Below are 19,761 nucleotides of genomic sequence, written 5' to 3' on the forward strand. Positions count from 1 at the left end.
AGCTTTGCTGTATAGAACTGTGCAGCACATTCATTTATTACTGATGTAAAAATATCAAACCCTTATTGGGTTGAGGTCCAGATGGTTGCTGGCCTACATCTCTTGCCAGACTCAATGTTAGGGAGTAAGAACCTTGTTAGTATCCATGTTAGTAACTGCATGAAATGGGTGAAGACAGAGCCATGACCTCCTGTACCCCTAGGTTGGCCAGTGAGCTGGCTGGACATAGAGGGAAGCATACACTGTATCCTCTGCAGTGGAGCGACCATTCCAGCATGCTTTCCCTAGGAGCATTGATTTAACCAGAATTCCTCCCCTCAGAATATCTCCTTTGCACCCTCTCTGGTGCAATTACTGAAGATAGGAAATGAGAATCTAATGGTTTATAAAATCGACTTCCCATATCCTGCTTTACTAAGTATATTGACAGATTTAAAAATAGTGCAGGCAGCCAGTAAATTGCATGAAGATTTTTAGCAAAAATTGTGATGACTGTTTTTCCCGAACATGTTAATTGCTTGTTCTTTTTTAATAGGTCAGCAAAAGCTCAGGAAAAGTAGATGTGCATTCAGTCTGTAGGCTGGGAAGAATTCTGGAAACTATCTACGTAATGGTTCCTGCCTTGGGCATATCCAAACCTAAGGCATGACATGGACTGGCATTGTGTTATAAATACTAAAAATATGCAGTGGGATCATCTGGGTAGTTATTAGAATGCACTGATGAAACTTTCAAGGCATGCTGCTTCTATACATTGAGAAGATCATTAGTAGGATGCACAAGAATGGCCTTCATTGTTAATATTAAGTGTTTTATCTTTTATGACATCTCTTGCCCAAGGTTAATCAGATAGTAAAGTCATATGCATTTACATTTATTTAATTGGTCAATACACTCTCTTCTAACTATTAGAGCACAGTGTTAAGATCTTGCTAAAGTCACACAATAAATGAGCTTAATGTAGTTCCCTGTAGGCATTTCTCGCCTCTTCTCTAAAAAAAATTAAAAATCCCTACATAATATGTCATACTTGACAGACCATTTACTGAGTGACAGAGGTACTCAACACTTACTACACTTACCAAACAGATGTATTTAAGAAAAAGCATTAAGCACCAGGAAATATTATGGTAACCTAAAAACAACTGTGTGGCTACTTTTGGTCATTGGTGACTTTTTAATGGTGACCAACATATGTGGCATATGTACCATACATTCAGTTTCTCGCTGGCAGCAGCCTGAAAAAATTCATCAAATTCAATAACAAATCTTTGGGAAAAAATGATGCTGCCAAGAATGGTTGGAAAGTAGCCAAGAAAAATGATAAATGACAGCCAGAAAATGCAATAATAGATAATGTAATGTGTTTGCAGCTTCTTGGGCATAGCAGTGCGAATCACTCATTAACTCTATGTTTCCAGGCTTCTCCTGTAACCCATCTGTCAGGAAAAAATTTTTAATGTGGAGCTGCAAAGTGTGAATGTCCGCTTGCAATGAATATTTCTAAGCCTATGCAAAACTTTAGCATGTCCATACCTGGCTGGGTGCACAGAAGAAAGAAGATAGGCAAGTTTTATTCCAGTCTGCTTTGTAATGGAAGAACACACTGCTGAGGAGAACTTAAATGAGGGGAGTGAAATAAAACCTCATCTCTAGACCCTGGCCTGATCTTGCTGTCCTTGAAATCTATGAGAGTTTTGCATATCAGTTTCACTGGGCTCTCTGTGGACTACTAACCATAACACTGCTAGTTTGAATGCTTTTGTGTGTGTTTAAAAGTTATATTAGTTTTATAAAATGCCCTTGGTCCAATCTCTAGACATACATGCAGATCAATATTAAAAGCAGGTAATCCCCATCTTCCAAATGACAACAAATCCTCACAAAGAGGACTCTATCTCCATGAAGGGCAAAGGACATTCAGACTCTTAAAATCACCCACCCTTTCTGGCAAATGTCTAGAGGCCAGATTCTGCTCACTTAAACCCATGCAACCCTATTTATTTGAATATTGCATGGGTGTAAGTTAAACAGAACTTGCCACTGAGTGAATACTAACACCTTGCTAAGCAATTAGAAGGTCAGTAAATTTGGACTCTGTCAGACAAATAGGAAAAACAAATGGTTTCAACTTTAGAGATGGTCCACAAGAACAGGACGTTTCTAACAGCTTGATTCTGCAACTCTTAACTACTACTAAGTAGTTTTTGCTCCCCTGAGTTCTTTGGGGATACTTATGATAGTCATAAGAAAAGCTAGGCCCAAAAGTAAGTATGGCTTGATAGATGTGAGATTAACAATGAGGTATAGTCTTACTAAGAACTAATAGTAAAAAAAAACCTTCCCAAAGTCCAGTTAGAAGTGCCTGCTAATGCCTTAGTTGTAGTATCTACATGAAGTTGTGTTTATAATGTTTATAGTACATATATTAATAAAATTGCAGTGCTGAAATGCCTTGTTTGTGGGGATAGGGAAACCTAAAAGTTTTCATACTGGGAAAACATTCAAATATAAAGATTAAAAAGCAATAAACTCATTTATGTTTTACTTGTATTTAATATTTTCTAGCCATACTCTTTCCTAATTACTGAATTGTAATGGATGCAGATGCTGTTCTCAGTTTTTCTATGGCACGTTAATGAAGTGAATGAGGATTGAACAGATATAACTAATATGGCCCACGGTTTTTAAATAAAATCCATTTCTGTCATATGCTAGACCTGTTAAAGACATGCCCCTTCTGCCATGAGCAATGTCTCCTGCGTTGGAGCTTGTGAGGAGGGTTCCTGGCTGGATCTGAGGTTTTTAAAGGCCTTTTATGCTCTCTGGCCCCTTTGCCCAATGTCAGTAATATAAAGGAGCCAGAACAAATGAGGGTCACAGGCATAGAAGTGTTTTTGTTTTTATTGACAGAACTATTCATTATTTACTTTTGCATTTAATTAATAAAAATTCTGGGCATGAGTCAATCTTATGTACCCAGAAGTAAAGTAGGAGTAACTTCACTAAGGTAAATGGAGCTAAACTGGTAATTTAACTGATGAGGTAATTGGGGGTAAAATTGATGTAAGTGAAAGGAGACTCTGGGTATTTATATTTATAATAGTGAAAAATAACTACTAGATCTTGTCTTGGCAGTACTCCATTTTAACCAGAAAATTATCTTCCTCCATTTTCTCCTCCTAGCTAAGGACTGGAACATGCAACAAGGCCAACAATGAATGCGTCAACCTGGTAGTAACCCATTTTCATCAGAGTAGCCTCTTGCCAGAAATGTCCCTTAAGTGCCAGTAGAAATGCTATGTGCACCACTGAAATCCATTTGTGCAGAAATAAAAGAAAATTAGTTTCACAGCTTCACAAGGAAATTTTTGGCCTGGTAGAAGTGTGGGGGAATAGGGAAATGAAATGAAAAGCATTTTAATTATTTTTCATTCCTGTCTGACTTTTATATAAAGGTAGCCGTGCAACTGGCTAAAACATGATCCTATGACTCCACCAACTTGCTGTATGAATAAATCAAAAGCTGTGGAAACATGTTCTGCAGCTTCAGGCAAGCCTATGTGCACAGGAAAACATGGAGTATTTTTGCTTTATAAAATAAAACCTCTGGTATTAGAGTTCAAACTATTTTTAGGTATTGGATGAAATACTGTGGGTCAATTTTACAAAAGCCATGTTGCCATCAATTTTTAAAATCAAGCGTTTGGTCCAGAAATTAGTTTCTAATAATGCACATTTGACTTCATTTTTTGTTTCCTCTTTAAATTATTTTCTTCTTCCATTCAGCTAAAATAAAATTTTAATTTAAACACAATAAAGCATTACATTTACTTGGATGCCTACTCCTAGGTAGCCAGGAATAAAGTGGTTGTAGATTTGTTAATTATAACACACAATAAATTACACAAAGATATCCCACCCCTATTTTGTCCATACATCTTCAGCTGGTCAACCTCAAGTATTTACACAAAGCATTACTGTATTTTCTCATAGTAGTATTACACCAGTACCACTGAGGAAAAACTGCTGCATTTGTGTCCTCTCTCTGTCTTTCACTCTTTCTTTTCAAACTCTCCCCTCCCCAGCTGTGCATTACTTCCACCATCACCTTCCTCAAAAGCAGTTCATTCTGTGTGTGTGTACTGCAATTTTCAATTTTTTAAAATGGAAAGAGAGCAATAGGAAAAAGTTAACAATTGCAAATGCGGGAAAGCATAGTATTTGTAAATCAGTTTTCTGTGAGGATTTTGTAAAGAGTACAATAGGTGAATAGCAGAGTAAAGAAGGTGTATGAACTTAGAAAATCCTCTGGCATTTATACAGGCTTCCCACAAGATTTACTGGGTATAAAAGTGTATAATGCACCAAAAAAGTGAATCTTTCTCCTTTTTTTCTTGTTCATTGAAGCTATCACTCCTTGTCCATCAGACCTCCCCGTATGGAATTTAAAAAGTGGTAGTATTCTCTCGCGCCCAAACTCTGCTTCATTAGCATATGAATGCCCAACGGATTGTTTCAAGTAACAATTAGGAGAACAACAGATAAAGGAGGAAATTGGAGACAGCAACTAACACCTGGGAATCAGGGCTTAAATAGCTTTCTTTTACATATTGATTAAAAGAAAAGACTGATAACGTGGTACAGAAAAAGTGCTAATATACATAATGCATGGCTTGGCTGTCACTTTCAGTTATACTCTACACATAGCTCACTTACCACTTTGCCTCCTAAGGGCCTTATCCTGCTGTTTTTGTGCACACCAAATTCTGTTGACTACAGTGGATGTACACATGTATAGGGGCTGCAAGATTTCAGGGGAAATGTCTTAAAGGAGTTGGAGTCATGTGGATGATTCAGGTGTCCTGTCAGAATCAGCAACATGCTCCAGGGAAACAACTGGAGAATTATTGTGATATATATGTAAATATTCTTGCTCAGAAGCAACTATAATTGTAATGTCCTATAATCAATAATATATGATGGCTTTCTTCCAAGGTTCCTGGTGAAAATAATATAGGGACCTTGCTGAGCTAACTTGTTTGTTTTTGTAAAATTTTATCAATGGCACAATATGAGCAGAGTTTTACAACATCTTACAGCTTTTTCTCAAAAAAGACAATCAGTACATGCACTTGGTATGCCTGCATAGTTAGTTGTTTCTGCAGTAGGTTACAGTGTGCTTCTTTTGAACAATGTTTAAAGAAACTACATTAGGGTTATGACCCTGAAATATGACAGGGGTTCTCAAAACCCCTGCAACCTCTATCTAAACATGAGGGCCTAGATTCTGCTTTTATTACCTGTGCACACCAATAAAGTCACAGGAGTTGTATGGGCATTAGTGAGAGCAGAGTTTGGTCTGAGGTTATTTAATGGTGGATATTCATTTAAAAACAAAACTACATAAATCAAGGTATAATACGCACTTTTAATAGTAACCAATTTTTCTGTTCAGTGCTGAAAATCCAGTGCAGAAAGCTTTGTTTCCCTTATCATCAAATGAAGTCCAGTCACATGCTGGACAAAGAAAGACTTAGGCCTGGTCTACACTACGCGTTTAAACTGATTTTAGCAGCGTTAAACCGATTTAACCCTGCACCTGTCCACACAACGAGGCCCTTTATATCGATATAAAGGGCTCTTTAAACCAGTTTCTGTACTCCTCCCCAACGAGAGGAGTAGCGCTGAAATCGGTATTGCCATGTCTGATTAGGGTTAGTGTGGCTGCAAATCAACGGTACTGACCTTCGGGCAGTATCCGACCGCTCTGGAAAGCAATCTGAACTCAGATGCACTGGCCAGGTAGACAGGAAAAGCCCCGCAAACTTTTGAAATTCATTTCCTGTTTGGCCAGCATGGAGCTGTGATCAGCACGAGTGGCGATGCAGTCCCAAATCCAAAAAGAGCTCCAGCTTGGACCGTATGGGAGATACTGGATCTGATCACTGTATGGGGAGACAAATCTGTTCTATCACAGCTCCGTTACAGAAGACAAAATGCCAAAGCATTTGAAAAAAATCTCCAGGCTATGATACAGAGTCCACAGCACAGCGCTGTGTGACAAGCGTAACGGAAAGCCAAAGAATCAAATGGATGCTCATGGAGGGAGGGAGGGAGTACTGAGGACTCCAGCTATCCCACAGTCCCCGCAGTCTCCGAAAAGCATTTGCATTCTTGGCTGAGCTCTCAATGCCTGTAGGGTCAAACACATTGTCTGGGGTGGTTCAGGGTATATCTTGTCAATTTACCCTCTCTTTCCCCCCATGAAAGAAAAGGGAAAAAAATCGTTTCTTGACTTTTTTCAATGTCACCGTATGTCTACTGCATGCTGCTGGTAGACACGGTGCTGTGGCACTGAACAGCAGCATCCTCTCTCCTTCCTTCTCTGGTGGCAGATGATACAGTGCAGAAGGACTGGTAGCCGTCCTCGTCATCATCCTGTGAGTGCTCCTGGCTAGCCTCAGGTGAGGTCGGCTGGGGGCGCCTGGGTAAAAATAAGAATGACTCCCGATCATCCCGGCAGATGGTACAGAACAGCTGGTAACCGTTTTCATCATAGCAACTGGAGGTTGAGCTCCATCAGCCCCCCCCCTTTCATGTGTAAAGAAAAGATTCTGTACTGCCTGGACTATCATAGCAGCGAGATGCTGGACTCCTTTCCCCCCCACCGTTTAATGTCCTGCCTGGACTATCATAGCAGCTGGAGGCTGCCTCCACCTCATTTTATCTCACTAAAAAGTCAGTGTTTCTTATTCCTGCATTCTTTATTACTTCATCACACAAATGGGGGGAAACTGCAATGGTAGCCCAGGAGGGTTGGGGGAGGAGGGAAGCAACGGGTGGGTTTGTTGCAGAGGCACCCCCTAGAATGGCATGTAGCTCATCATTTCTGCGGGATCTGACATGGAGCAGCTGTGCTCTCTGGTACACTGGTTCTCTAATACACTTGCCCCATATACTAGGCAGGACTGACTCTATTTTTAGATACAACATAAAGGAGGGAATGACTTGGGGAGTCATTCCCATTTTTGTCTTTGCGCCCCTGGCCGACCTCAGCGAAGGCCAGCCAGGAGCACCCATGACAGCAGCAGACAGTACAGAACGACTGATAACCATCGTCTCATCGCCAATTTACAATGGCATGGCAGATGGTACGGAACTACTGATAACCGTCTCTGCTATCTTACAAAGGCAAATGAATGCTGCTGTGTAGCGCAGCAGTACCGCCTCTGTCAGCGGCATCCAGTACACATACGGTGACAGTGACAAAAGGCAAAACAGGCTCCATGGTTGCCATGCTATGGCGTCTGCCAGGGCAATCCAGGGAAAAAGGGCATGAAATGATTGTCTGCCGTTGCTTTCACGGAGGAAGGAATGAGTGATGACATTTACCCAGAATCACCCGCGACACTGTTTTTGCACCATCATGCACTGGGATCTCAACCCAGAATTCCAATGGGCAGGGGAGACTGCGAGAACTACGGGATAGCTACCCACAGTGCAATGCTCCAGAAATCGACGCTAGCCTCGGTACATGGATGCACACTGCTGAATTATTGTGCTTTGTGTGGCCGCGTGCACTTGACTTTATACAATCTGTTTTACAAAACCGGTTTATATAAAATCGGGATAATCCTGTAGTGTAGACATACCCTTAGAGTGAAATCCTGGCCCCTTGAAGTCAATGTCAAAATTCTCACTGACTTCAGTGAAGCCAGAATTGACCATTTCTGAAGGGCCACGAAGGAATACGTTTTCTGGAAGCGGGAGTTTCTGGTGCCAGTTGCTGTACTTTAGATGTGATGGAGAATGGAAAGAAGGGAATGGGGACGGAATGAAGACTGGAAAGAAGAAAAATATGTTTCATTAGTCCTGCTACCTACAAGTATATCAAATGTGGATGAGCAAAAGCTTTAAAAGTGGTCAATAATCTACATTCAAATAAAACTACTAAAATACATTACTATTTTGTGCATATTTGCTTATAAGACCAATGTAGACTGCAATATTGATGGCATTAGTGTTTTGTTTATCCTGTATTTACCATTCAAAATCTAAAACAGGTGAATTTAATAAATGTCTAGGCATTAGAAATGATAATTCACTTGTGTCACACTGTCTGGAGTGGCTCATGACTGTGAGAGCCTACCTCAGGGCAGAATGTCAGAAAACAGGGTGGATACCCCAAAGTGGTAGAGTGTTCTATAATTAGATTTCACCAAGCCATTAACAAATGTGAACTCCTGGATCACTATACTGCTAACTATGGAGCCACAGACAGTCCCCCTAGCCTCTCCAGTCTAAATGAGCTTTTATGACAAAAATTACATCATATTTAATTTTATGTTGCTTCCAATCACAAGAGACCAGTCACTTACCCCAGATCAATTGGTACGCTAGATCTTACACCAAAGACAATGCTGGAAGCCAGTTCTCTAGTAAACTAACTAAAGGTTTATTAGCTAAGAAAAGGACATGAGAGTTATTGAGAGTTTAAATATAGGCACTGGTGAGTCACAGTTTGTAACTCCAGTGGTGTCAGTAATGTTATAAATTGCCACATTCCCAAAAGTCTCTTCCAGAATATCCAAAAGGTGTCTGAGGAACTCTGTTTTGCGTCTGGTACACTTCCCTATAAGAGTCCAAATAGTCCAGAAATGCAGGACCTTTCCTTGAGTCCATACTTCTCACAGAAAACAAGCTGACAATGTCACTACCCACATGGGCTTTTCCTTTGATAATGTAGTGAGGAATGCATTTTGAGTCTTTGACCTCTGATCATCACACACAATGGCCACTTGCTTTGAAGTTAGCACTTTTTCTGTTAAAGTTCTTCATTTGAATTCCACAAGGCTTCTTTCTTGTTTGATGTGTTATTTAGTCCCAAGGGTATACACAATGTAAATGTTTGCTACAACATTATAATGGGATGCAATAAGTAAAAACAATGCAAATAACATCCCACTAGTGTTCAAGACATTTAAATACTAAATACACTCATACCTTTAACAATCACTTTGATCTATACTAACATACAAGTGAATTGGACTGGGGTTCTGGCATGAGCTGGTACCTGGTCTACCAGCATCACAACTTGTTTGTGGATTCATCCCTTCTTTTTTTTTTTGTTACTGATACTTTTCTGTTTTTATTATTTTTTTTGTAGATTTGGTTTACGGATACTATAGACAGCAGAGAAAAATGATTGAAGAGATTGACTGGTCCTATACAGGTAAATGCATTAAGTGACTGAAGAAAATATTTTGATTTGATATTTCACATTCACTATTATAACTCTTGGGGTCTGCAATATAGCTGTAGCTAAAGTTGTACTGGGGACTGAGTTTTATATTATACAGAGTTTGAAATTTAAGTCTGGAAAGTTTCAGGAACAAATATTGATTCAAGTTGCTGTAGAACAGGCTAAATTTGTTTTCATTGAATTTGTTACACTCAAAACAGCATGGCTCTGATTAAGCAAAGTGGTTTAACATGCAACGGTCTTTAACACTTGAGTACTCACCTTCTATTGTTAGGCGTTCTCTCTCATCACCTGTATATCATAATTTGGAGATTATGCAAGGCAGACAGGCCATGGCTGGCTGAGGGGTAGCGAAATTACCTGCATCTGCTCTATGTCCACTCCTGGAACTTGGTAGGATTCAGCTTTGCAGCACCTGACTGTCTTTTTTTCACACCAGCTACCAGGATCAGTCAGTTTGATACAGAGCTCCCATCTGTGGGAGGGGAGGGCTTTAGTGCTGCTTGGGATTTACCCACACTTGTCTTCAGTATGGATTGAATAACAGGTGAATAAGACTTATACAGATGGGCTGTATTAGAACTTCAGGATCCCAGATTTTGCTGTAAAGGACTGTGATCTTTCAGATGTAAATAATGCCTTTAGAACAAAATTAACATTTCAATACATCTTACTCAGAGCCAATTTTAAAAAATGCAAAGTAACATATAGTAGCTGTATATAGCCACATACTTTTTGTATAACTTTAATTTGCTTAATCACTGTCAAAAAGCACCAGTATGAGAAGAATCAGGAACCTGGCAAATTTCAGCTTTTAATATCTTTAGTTCAAAAAGTTTCTGAAGCCACAGATAACTTTTCAAATCTAAAAACAGATCTAAACTGATTTTAGTCTCCATCTCTCAGTTTGTAAGGCAAAACCTTTTCTTCCATGGTAGAACATGTATAACAAGTTTGAGCCCAGAGAGAATTGAAGCAGGCAAGTCGTAAACCACTTAACAATGAGTTTATAATGGAAACACCTACTCAGACACTTTGCGCTATAGTATCCCTGGGCAAGATCAATCAGCGCAACATTCCTTATTCAAATTCCTTCTCTGTCTTTTGTAACTATTACTCTGTATAAAAGCAGAGTTGATCACAAAGAATGCATATGCTCAGAGGCCAAATCCTAATCCCTGTGCAAAGAACTAGTAAAGCGTTTTTGCACATTTTTGCATAGGGGATTGATATGGGGGTCAGGGCAGGACAGAACCTCCCCTTAGGCCACAAAATACCATCAGAGCTTTTTTCCAGCTGCTACTACACCCTCAGGACTGCAGTAACACCTCTAATCCACGGGCATCCTCTGCCTGATTTTTTTAAAGCTGGATCTGTACCATTCAGATGAACTGATTTAACCTCTAAGAAGTTTGTATGTGGCTGGGACCGCACTGCACAGCTCAACTGCACAGCTCTGTTGCTGTGAGACCTCCTAAGACTCTTTTTGCAAAGTCTTTCCTGGTCTTACATGTTCTATCTCCTTCTGGATGCATTTGTTGTCACCAAAACTTGAATTTGTCTATGTACTCAATTTTGCCAGCTCTCATAATTTTATCATAACTGTCATGATATTTGGTGTGTTTCTTAAAGCTCCAGCTCCTGGAGTCAAGAGATATATTAAAACTTCAGCTTTCATTTTTTAAAAGTAAGTTTCTAGTCCTCATGGTTGCAGAGAACAGCTCTAAAATGTAACAACCTGAGAGCATTCTAAAAGCTCAAAAGCCAGAAGGCAAATAAAAAGAACCCAACCTTTGTTTATTAAATCTCAACATTTTTAAGCCAGTCACATGAATTTTTAAGGCCTGACTGATGATTTTTGAATGCTCAAGGTTGGCAATACAAGATACGCTGTATGCACATACCTTGTTGCATATGGAAACTAGGAGTTTGGTGCATAAACTTGCATGCACAAATTTGAATGTACAGCCCAAACTGCGAGAGTGTACTCATTCTTTGCTCAGACTCAAATTGTGCTTGGATTTGATAGCCTTGAATCCTGAGCACTAAAGAGCTTGAGAAATTACCCTCTGTGGCTGTTGCCTTGTGGCAGCTTTGTGGGCCTTTGGGGCTCTCCAACCACTGAGTTTCATCAGCATGAGGTAGAAGAATTCCCTCTCCTGCAGTTGCACCATTTACTTTAGACAGGGGCCTGTAAGTCTGATCTGCTAGTAAACAGCAATTTAGCCAGGTTTGGACAAACTTCACCCTGCCCACAAATGTTCGTCTAGAGTTACTATATTTCAGGTTATCAAAAAGAGGACACTCTGTGGAGGAGGTGAAGGAGCTAAATGAGAAGAGCGGAACATAGATGGGAGGTACAGCTGGGGATGTTGGAGAGGACACCTGTGGTAGGGGTACTTATTGGAGATGGGGGGCAGTGACAGGACAGCAGGCACAAGCCCAGGATGCAGCAACAGTTGTCAATCAGCACCTCCCTGTGGGACACCCTTCCCAAGGCTGGGAGCCTAGGCCTGGGTGGGCAGGATCTGGCAGCTGTGGCTTGCAGGGGAATGGACCAATCAGCTATGAATGCAGGGGAGGGACCAATCGGGAAGTGGACCAATTGGGGCTCTTTCTGAGCTACAACCTCTCTGCTCTGCAAAAACCCCAGACATTTCCTGTTATTTGAAAAATCTGCCTGGACAAAGAAAGGCAGTTCAAAAAAAGAGGCTGTGTCAGGGGAAACTCGGACATATGGTCACCTCCCTTAATGTACTTCTGGAAGGTGCTCGTCTGCTACAGTGGAATAATGGTGGCATATGAACTGATATAGAATAGGACAAATGAAAGAATAATTTGAATCTCCCTCCCAAAAATCCTGAAAATGTAATTTAATAATAAGCCACCTTAATATACCATGGTATTGTTTACATATCTTTTAAATTAGGCTCCTAATAAAATGTTATTAACAACATTGTATTCTGAAGGAATACCTGTTTTTTTAATACACTTCATAATTCTTATTAGAACCCAATTTACTGCTGTGCACTAAACCGTGCATTTGCATGCATAGATCTATAAATCTGCATGTGAAGTAAGCTGGTTTGAATACACAAGTGTTGAATTTTGGAGGTGCAAGAAATGTAAGCATTTTGCAGGTGGATGTGTAATGCATAAAACAGAAAAATGTACCCTAACAGCTATTCTGCCAAGTAAATATCTTTATTTCAATAGGATTATAATTGGGCATTAAATTATCAGATGAAATGACTCTTTGTCCAGTGTGGAACATTTCTAAAGTAGTGACATATATTAAGAAATAACGAGACTGATAATCTTACAGAGAAAAAATTAAGTATACTGAGCAACTACATTTGGTGAAATTGATTATTTAGTGGACAATGAACATTTATATATATTTTGGGTGCAGCAACAATCCCATGTTAATTCAATCTGTAAAACAAGCAACATGAGTTTAAATTATTTTTGTGACATCTACATGAAAGCTTTTGTATGGATGCCATGTTCAAATACGTAATTTTAGCTGGAATAAATGGCCTACTGCAGCTTTTCTGATATATCTGGATGAATGTGGTCTGAGAAGTTTCAAGTCTGTGTATATACCTTATAAACATGGACTCCTTCTACAAATAATCACTTTTTCTTTTGGTGAAATTCTACTCTTACTCAGGGTTTTATTGTTTCTGTTCATGTTCCCATGTGCCTCAAACAGGATCTAAATTCTCTGATGAGGCCCCTAGCTTCTGTAGGACTCCAGTGCAGTATTATGCTAAAATTGGAAATTCTGCCCAATTTTCCAGTAAATAAAAAAGGGAGATATTTTTATTGAATTTAATATGTGAATGAATAATGCCACCAGTTCAGTATTCCTTGTCTTGTTGTTTGATGTTAAATTCAGTTTATACTGCCTCCCAGCGTGCAGCATGACAATGCATAACTGCCTTTCAGAAGTTGTCAAAAGCTCCAACTTTCACCCTGGCTATTAAGTAAGAGGTGATTTGAGATTGGAGTTTCCAGGAAGGTGTGGGAGTTGTTGAGTAGTTTGGAATTCAGAGGGCTGCTGTGGCTTTTGGCACTGCAAAAGATTCATCTCTTTCCTCCTTCTTTTGAGCTGGGTTGAAGATAATTTTGAACTTTTTCTGGTGGGTCTTGAACAACTAGTTTACGACATCAGCAACTCTTGACTCCTGATGTCCCTCTTCGCACCCACCCCAATTGCCTCTGACAGTTATGGGTAAGCACTTTACTGTGAAAACAATCAGTGGTGAAATGACTAACCACATTAACATTAATATTGCCATAATTAAACATATCAGCTGGAGCTACTGTTTCAGGTGGTCAGTTTCAGTCTCCAGTAAACATCACCATTTCAGCTCATGTTCAGTTCACATTAAGAAGTTTATCTTTGAAACTGTGAGTGCTGAAAATATAGGACAACATTTCCAAACCTGGGTTTGGTATCTAAATCCGTAGTTAGGCTCCTAACGAAAAGTGGCCTGATTTTTTAGACATTCTGTTAGATTTCAAGTTCTGTTTGTTGCGTATGTATGGACTCAGGTGCCCAACTTTAGGGTTTTCTGACCTTAGATTCTGTTGCCTAATTCCTCAGAACTGGGTAAATTCTGTGGCAAACTCAATTTCATAGAAATGCCAGAAAAAGAAGTCTTTGCTTATGGAGAGGGTTTAGAGAAGAGCCATGAGAATGATAAAGGGCTTACAACACACATGCCTTATAGAGATTGACTCAAGGAGATCAATCTATTTAGCTTAACAAAGAAAAGTTTAAGGGGTTATTTGATTATAGTCGGTAAGTACCTACACGAGGAGCAAATATTTGACAATGGCCTATTTGGTCTAACAGAGAAATGTATGACACAATCCAATAACTACAAGCTGAAGCTAGGCAAATTCAAACTGGAAATAATGCATAAAATTTTAACAGTGAAGGTAATTAACCATTGGAACAATTTACTGGGAGCATTGGTAGATTCTCCATCACCGGCAATTTTAAAATCAAAATTGAATGCTTTTCTGAAAGATTTACTCTAGGAATTATTTGGGGGATGTTTTAGAGTGGTCCCTTCTGACCTTGAATCTATGAATATTTTAGGAATCAGTGTGCTTCTATTTCTCACTCTTCCATGGGGCAGCAGATAGCTGTGCCACCTCAGCTGCAACTCAGAGAAGGAATTGTGGCACAGAGAGCTGACCTTACTTCCGTCTTATTTCCAAGGAAAAGTTATCAACTATCACTCCTGACCAGTAGCTGATTACAACGCCGTCCCACCCCTGAGATGTGTGCCAGCTAAACTGGGTTTACCTATATATTAGGAGTGCAGAGCTAAGGCTCCACCCACTCCTGATCCCTCTCTGCCCACTTCACACCTCCCTCTTAGAGAGTGAGAGCACTGGGGACATAGCCCCAGCTTCTCCTCCCTATGCCTGATGTGGTAAAGCTGCACTAGTAGGTTGGGGGGAGGGACTTTGCCCACATTTATACCCCTACAAGGTGAAGATCTGTCTCTTGTAATTAAGTGATATTAAATTGTGGTTAGATTGCAATTATTAAATACCATTTTTAATAAGATGGTTTCCCCATGAAAAACTAATGAATTCCTTCCTTTTTCCTAGGACTAAGTGAGAGATGGCAGGGTGTTGACACATGGGAAACTTAGATTCAGGAGCAGCCAAGGGCTGATGAAACTAGGAAGCATGGATGCACCTGGCTCCAAGGAGAGGGTGCATGTCACATCATATTGGTATTTATTCCTGCTGGCTACTATAGCAGTATTGGCATAATGTTGTGATCAGACCTGATATTTCTATCGCCCTGCAGGAAATACATGACTGTGATCATATCTATGTATTAATAATAAATGACCTGATAGATCAGTGCTGTAAGTAACAAAGAAAAACCTATGCTACTGTGCTTTGGAGGGTCCCACCCTAATAAAAGTTATAGCATAAAAGATAAAAATAGTGTGGATTATTGAATTAGCTGATTTAAAAAGTGGCTCAGCAGAGGCTAGTTTCATTTTTTAGTTGGCTGTTTGCTTAGGAGACTGTCCAAATGCTTCTTGCATGATAGCTCATTCCATACATTTGTGTCCCTGTGTTTGGGCAGGCTGATGATTCAGCAACAGAAATTACAACATTACACATTTCAGTGCATCACAGGGTTGCGGTTTTCCCTGGTATGCAATTACATGTAAACATTATTGACCATGGAGAAGACATTTTAAATCTCTAGATGGACTGTGTCCATGAGAAATAAGCAAAGAACATGTGTAAAATAAACGAGAAAATAACTATATTTATGGTCAAATATGTGTGGCCCTTATGTTCCTATAAATAAAAGCTATAGTTCAAAAGAGCCTGTTCATTCAATTGGAAGTTGCCTCTTTTATTATAGTAGAATTGGTCTTTGAGCACAAAAAAGAAGGCTCATAACAGCAAATTACAGCTTATTGAACTTTGATGCAATCAACAGTTTTTAGCATAAATTCAGTGAAAAACTAAGTACACAGTGCAGATATTGTTTATAAAGTGGGCCCTGGTATGGTTGCATGTGGCCCTTCACCCTTGGATGCTTGTAGCAGATTAAAGTACCAAAGATACAAAGCATGACCCATGTATGACCCCAGCTCATGTTGGTCCCCAGTTTCATAAAGTTCTATAATTTTCTGCCCTCTAATGATTTGTAATTAAGACTGCAGTGATCTATTTGCCAAAATTTCCTGCTCCGATGAGGCCTATCCCATCCCCACTTGGCCCCTGTAACTGCGGCATACAAAGGCAATGGAGCAGGTGGGTAATGCTCAGAATCAACACATCATCTTATTAACTAGATCTTTTAAAAAGATGCTTCAAAGTTACAGATGATCGAGAATGTGCGTGAGGATGTGCCTTTGTAAAGTATAGTACTATTGTTTTGATGAAAATTTCATAGGCAAGGCTCAAAACAGTGTATGTGGTACCTATTAGAGATAGGCAATCTTAAACCACATGCTTTTTCTAAGCTTACCATCTCTGGGACATGCACCGGAGTAAAAGGAACAAGCACGCTGGGGTCATCTCACACTAGAGTATGGGCTGTGGCTAAATATAATTTAATTTGGAGATGTACCTATCTCATAGAGCTGGAACAGGCATCATATCCAGTGCCCTGCCTTCACAGCAGGGCTAAGTATTGTCCCTGACAGATTTTTGCCCCAAATGCCCCCCTCAAGGATTGAGCTCACAACCCTGAGTTTAGTAGGTTAGTGCTCAAACCACTGAGCTATCCTTCCTCATAAACCAACCTCTTCTATAACCACGGATTTATTTCTCACTTGTAAGTATATTTAAGCCATGCTACACTAGGCAAGATGTGTGCTTGAGGAATACTTGTTTCTGAAATGTGCAGATGCTTAACATAAGGTTATTGTCAACCACAAACCAAAATAGATTTCTGCACTGATGAATATCAGAGCCCTGCAAACTTAAGACCTGATCTGTCACCCTTACTCATGCTCATGTCAGTATCTTAGTTCATGAGCAATCCCACTGGGTTGGGTCCAGTTATGAACCTCTTTTGGTGTGTGCATTTACTCATGTGAGTAATCCCATTAGTTTCAGTGTGTCTACTTGTATAAATGTTCACACCATGAAGAAGAGCCACACAATTGACCAGTGACAAGTGTAACATCTCATGGAACAGAGCATGGCCCAACCTATGAAGCCTCATAGGGATGTAAGGAGGGGTAAGACTTTTCCCCCAGTGGCCCTCTCAGCCTGCCCTTATCCCTAAGATAGATGGTGTAAGCAGGGACTGCATGCCTGGTGTATCCCCAGTGCAGGTGAATGGGGAGTAAGCAGACGGTGGGAGAAGCACAGACAGGACATAGTATGTTTGAATATTCTACACTGGAGAGTTTTGTGAACTTCCAAGGAGCACACATATATTTTCCCTTTTAATTTTTTTCCCTTTTAATTGGATCCAGTTTGAGGCAGATGAACAACTGCTTAGATTGATATAGAAGCGAGGGGAGCATGGAATAGCCCCTATTGACAAAAATTGCAATCTTATTTATTACTGTTTCTGAGCATTCTTAAAGATTTGCTGCAGCTTATTTGCATGTTTAGGGCTTGTGTGGGGTGATGTGCAGCTGAGCACTGCCCCAGGGACAGTGCAGGAAAGGACTTATACCTCTAAAAATCAAAATTCCCTCCATGTTTCTCCCTTGCTACAGTGAGATGATAGTTTGCTGCTGGCCTATACCAGTATCAAATGACAATACTTCACCACAAGCTCATCTATTCTGGCCAAAGTGTTGGAGGGGCAGAGCCAAGGCTATACCCACTAATCAGATCATCCTCTCCATGGCAGCCTGTCTGCTCTGGGGGGAAGTATCTAGACCAGTGAGCCAGGGCCCAAGATCCAGGTAAGCCTGTACTGGGACACACTGTGAGCATCTTACTCCCCTCTATGTCTCATTTCAGGTACTCAGGCCAGGGGATAATTGTGCCTAGAGAGGATATTTTAAATACTTTTCAGACTATGTTCATATGACTCAATATTTTTTGTCATATATTCTATTTTTGTCCTATTTATTGCAATACAGTCTGAGAAACTCAGTTTTCTAGATTCTCTGTACATTTTTATATTTTCTTGCACATCAAGGTATCTCCCCCCAAAATTTAAATTTTTAATTTCTTCCTAGACTCATGGGTTTAAAATGCAGTGTCACAGTGAATAGTGACAATATAAAAATGGAATCTTCCTACTCAAAAGATTGGCTTCCTGTGCATATTCAGAGTCATATCTGCTCATTTCAGAGTCAAAAATAAGTGTTTTCTGCTCTTGCTCCAGTTAGGCCTTCAAATCCAATACAATTAACAGGGCGTGAACTGGTTCCTATTCTTCCCTCTTGTGCATCAACAACAGAATTGTTTACTGAGTTCCATACAGTCACACCTGTGAAAACCTGTTCACACCAGTGGGGTTATCCAAGTGTCAATAATGACCTAGTTTGTTTTACAGACTTTCTATTATCATTGGTAATAACGCACGGCAAGGAAAGAAACCAGCTTGATTTAGATCTCAGGCTGACTCTGCAGGGCTGACAACTGGGGGGAAAAAATACTTCTTTGATCAGGAGTTGTTGAGAAACAGTAAATTTTTAAGTAGTTTATGGAGGGGAAAGAAGTAAATATAAAGGGACTGATCACTCCCTTCCAGGGGAAAATGAGGAAGAAGAAACCTCCATGCGGGTCTTCTGGGAGATTCACCCCCTGTCGCTCCACCAGAGAGTCAAGGTTTGTCTTCCCCTCAGAACAGACAATGAGTTGTGCCTACAAACTGCATCTATCCTCATTGATGCTCACGGATCCTAGAAGAGCACTGGTAGCTATAGACATCCATGCAGAGGTCATGTGCTCCTGGACTGGTTCCTTGAACTTTGCAGTACCCTCTTCCCGTGACCATTGCTCCGTGGCTGCATGGCTCAGATGGAACCACATGCTCAAGGTAGGGCTTCTGCAGCTGGTGGTTGCCCCACAATTCCTCATGAAAGGTGGGCTGCCACGGTGGAGGTGGTCCTGTGAAAAGCTATTACAGCCTAGAGCTGTGTTTGTATCTCTGCCATAATTTCCACAGGGCTGCTGGAGGTTGACAGTATACATCCCCCGAGCCAACTCCCCACTCCTTCCATTTGGTCCCAGACCTGCAGAATGTCCTCCGCTGCCACAGAGCCAGCTTGAGCCCCTCTTTCAGGTGGAAGAAGTGCATAGTCCCTCTTCACACCGATCAAAGTTGGACATAGTTATAGATATTTCTTTCCATATTGTCACAGTTATACTCACAATAAATCAACTCCATTCCCTCCTCTGGGCCTTTCCTCCACATTCTCCAAGGGCTTTCTTTAGGAGAAATTAGGCTGTAACTGCTAAACCAGAAAAACTCTATGGAATTCCTTGATCTGACACTCTCAGATCTTAATCCTATTTCAATAGCCACAAATATATTGACAGCTCTAGAATGTTGACTGTTCTAGAATGTTTTATCAGCCACCTCTTTCATTCATGGTTACAGATTCTTCACTTCAGTACTACTCAGTGTGAGTTAGAATACTACCAATGAATTTGCGGATTCAGTGTCAGTCCTCTCAGGTGGATTTTCTCTGACCAAAATGAGATATTTTAAAGAAATATGTGGGCCTTAAGAATAATGCAGTTAAAGGGGGGGAGATGAGAGCATTGAAACCTGGGAAAGATGGTTGATGGCTGGGAAGAGACTCTCAAGTTAGAAGTTTAGGATACTAGGAATTTTTTTTTAAATATCTGAAGTATCTTAGCTTAACAGAGAGTTAATCCAGGCCAAGGCTGGGTTGTCAAAGATCAGCAGCCATTTATTCTACTGATTTAAAAAACAAACAAAAAATCCTACACTATTTTATTTGATAGTTTAAAAGAGAAAAGTGCACAAACTATTGCTACAGTATTTCAACATCAGA

The 19,761-nt window shown here is 40.2% G+C and overlaps 1 protein-coding gene across 6 annotated transcripts in view; it reads left to right on the forward strand.

Annotated features, from left to right (window-relative positions):
• PTPRZ1 (protein tyrosine phosphatase receptor type Z1) overlaps window positions 1–19,761 on the forward strand; it is a 202,286-nt gene that overhangs the window by 51,263 nt on the left and 131,262 nt on the right. For all 6 annotated transcript variants that reach the window (XM_030549104.1, XM_030549106.1, XM_030549105.1 and 3 more), the window contains exon 2: window positions 9,170–9,235. In XM_030549104.1, the coding sequence (XP_030404964.1) occupies window positions 9,170–9,235 (66 nt within the window). The remainder of the gene's footprint in view (window positions 1–9,169; window positions 9,236–19,761) is intronic.

This window comes from Gopherus evgoodei, chromosome 1 (genome assembly GCF_007399415.2).
Source record: "Gopherus evgoodei ecotype Sinaloan lineage chromosome 1, rGopEvg1_v1.p, whole genome shotgun sequence".
Taxonomy (NCBI): Eukaryota; Metazoa; Chordata; order Testudines; family Testudinidae; genus Gopherus; species Gopherus evgoodei.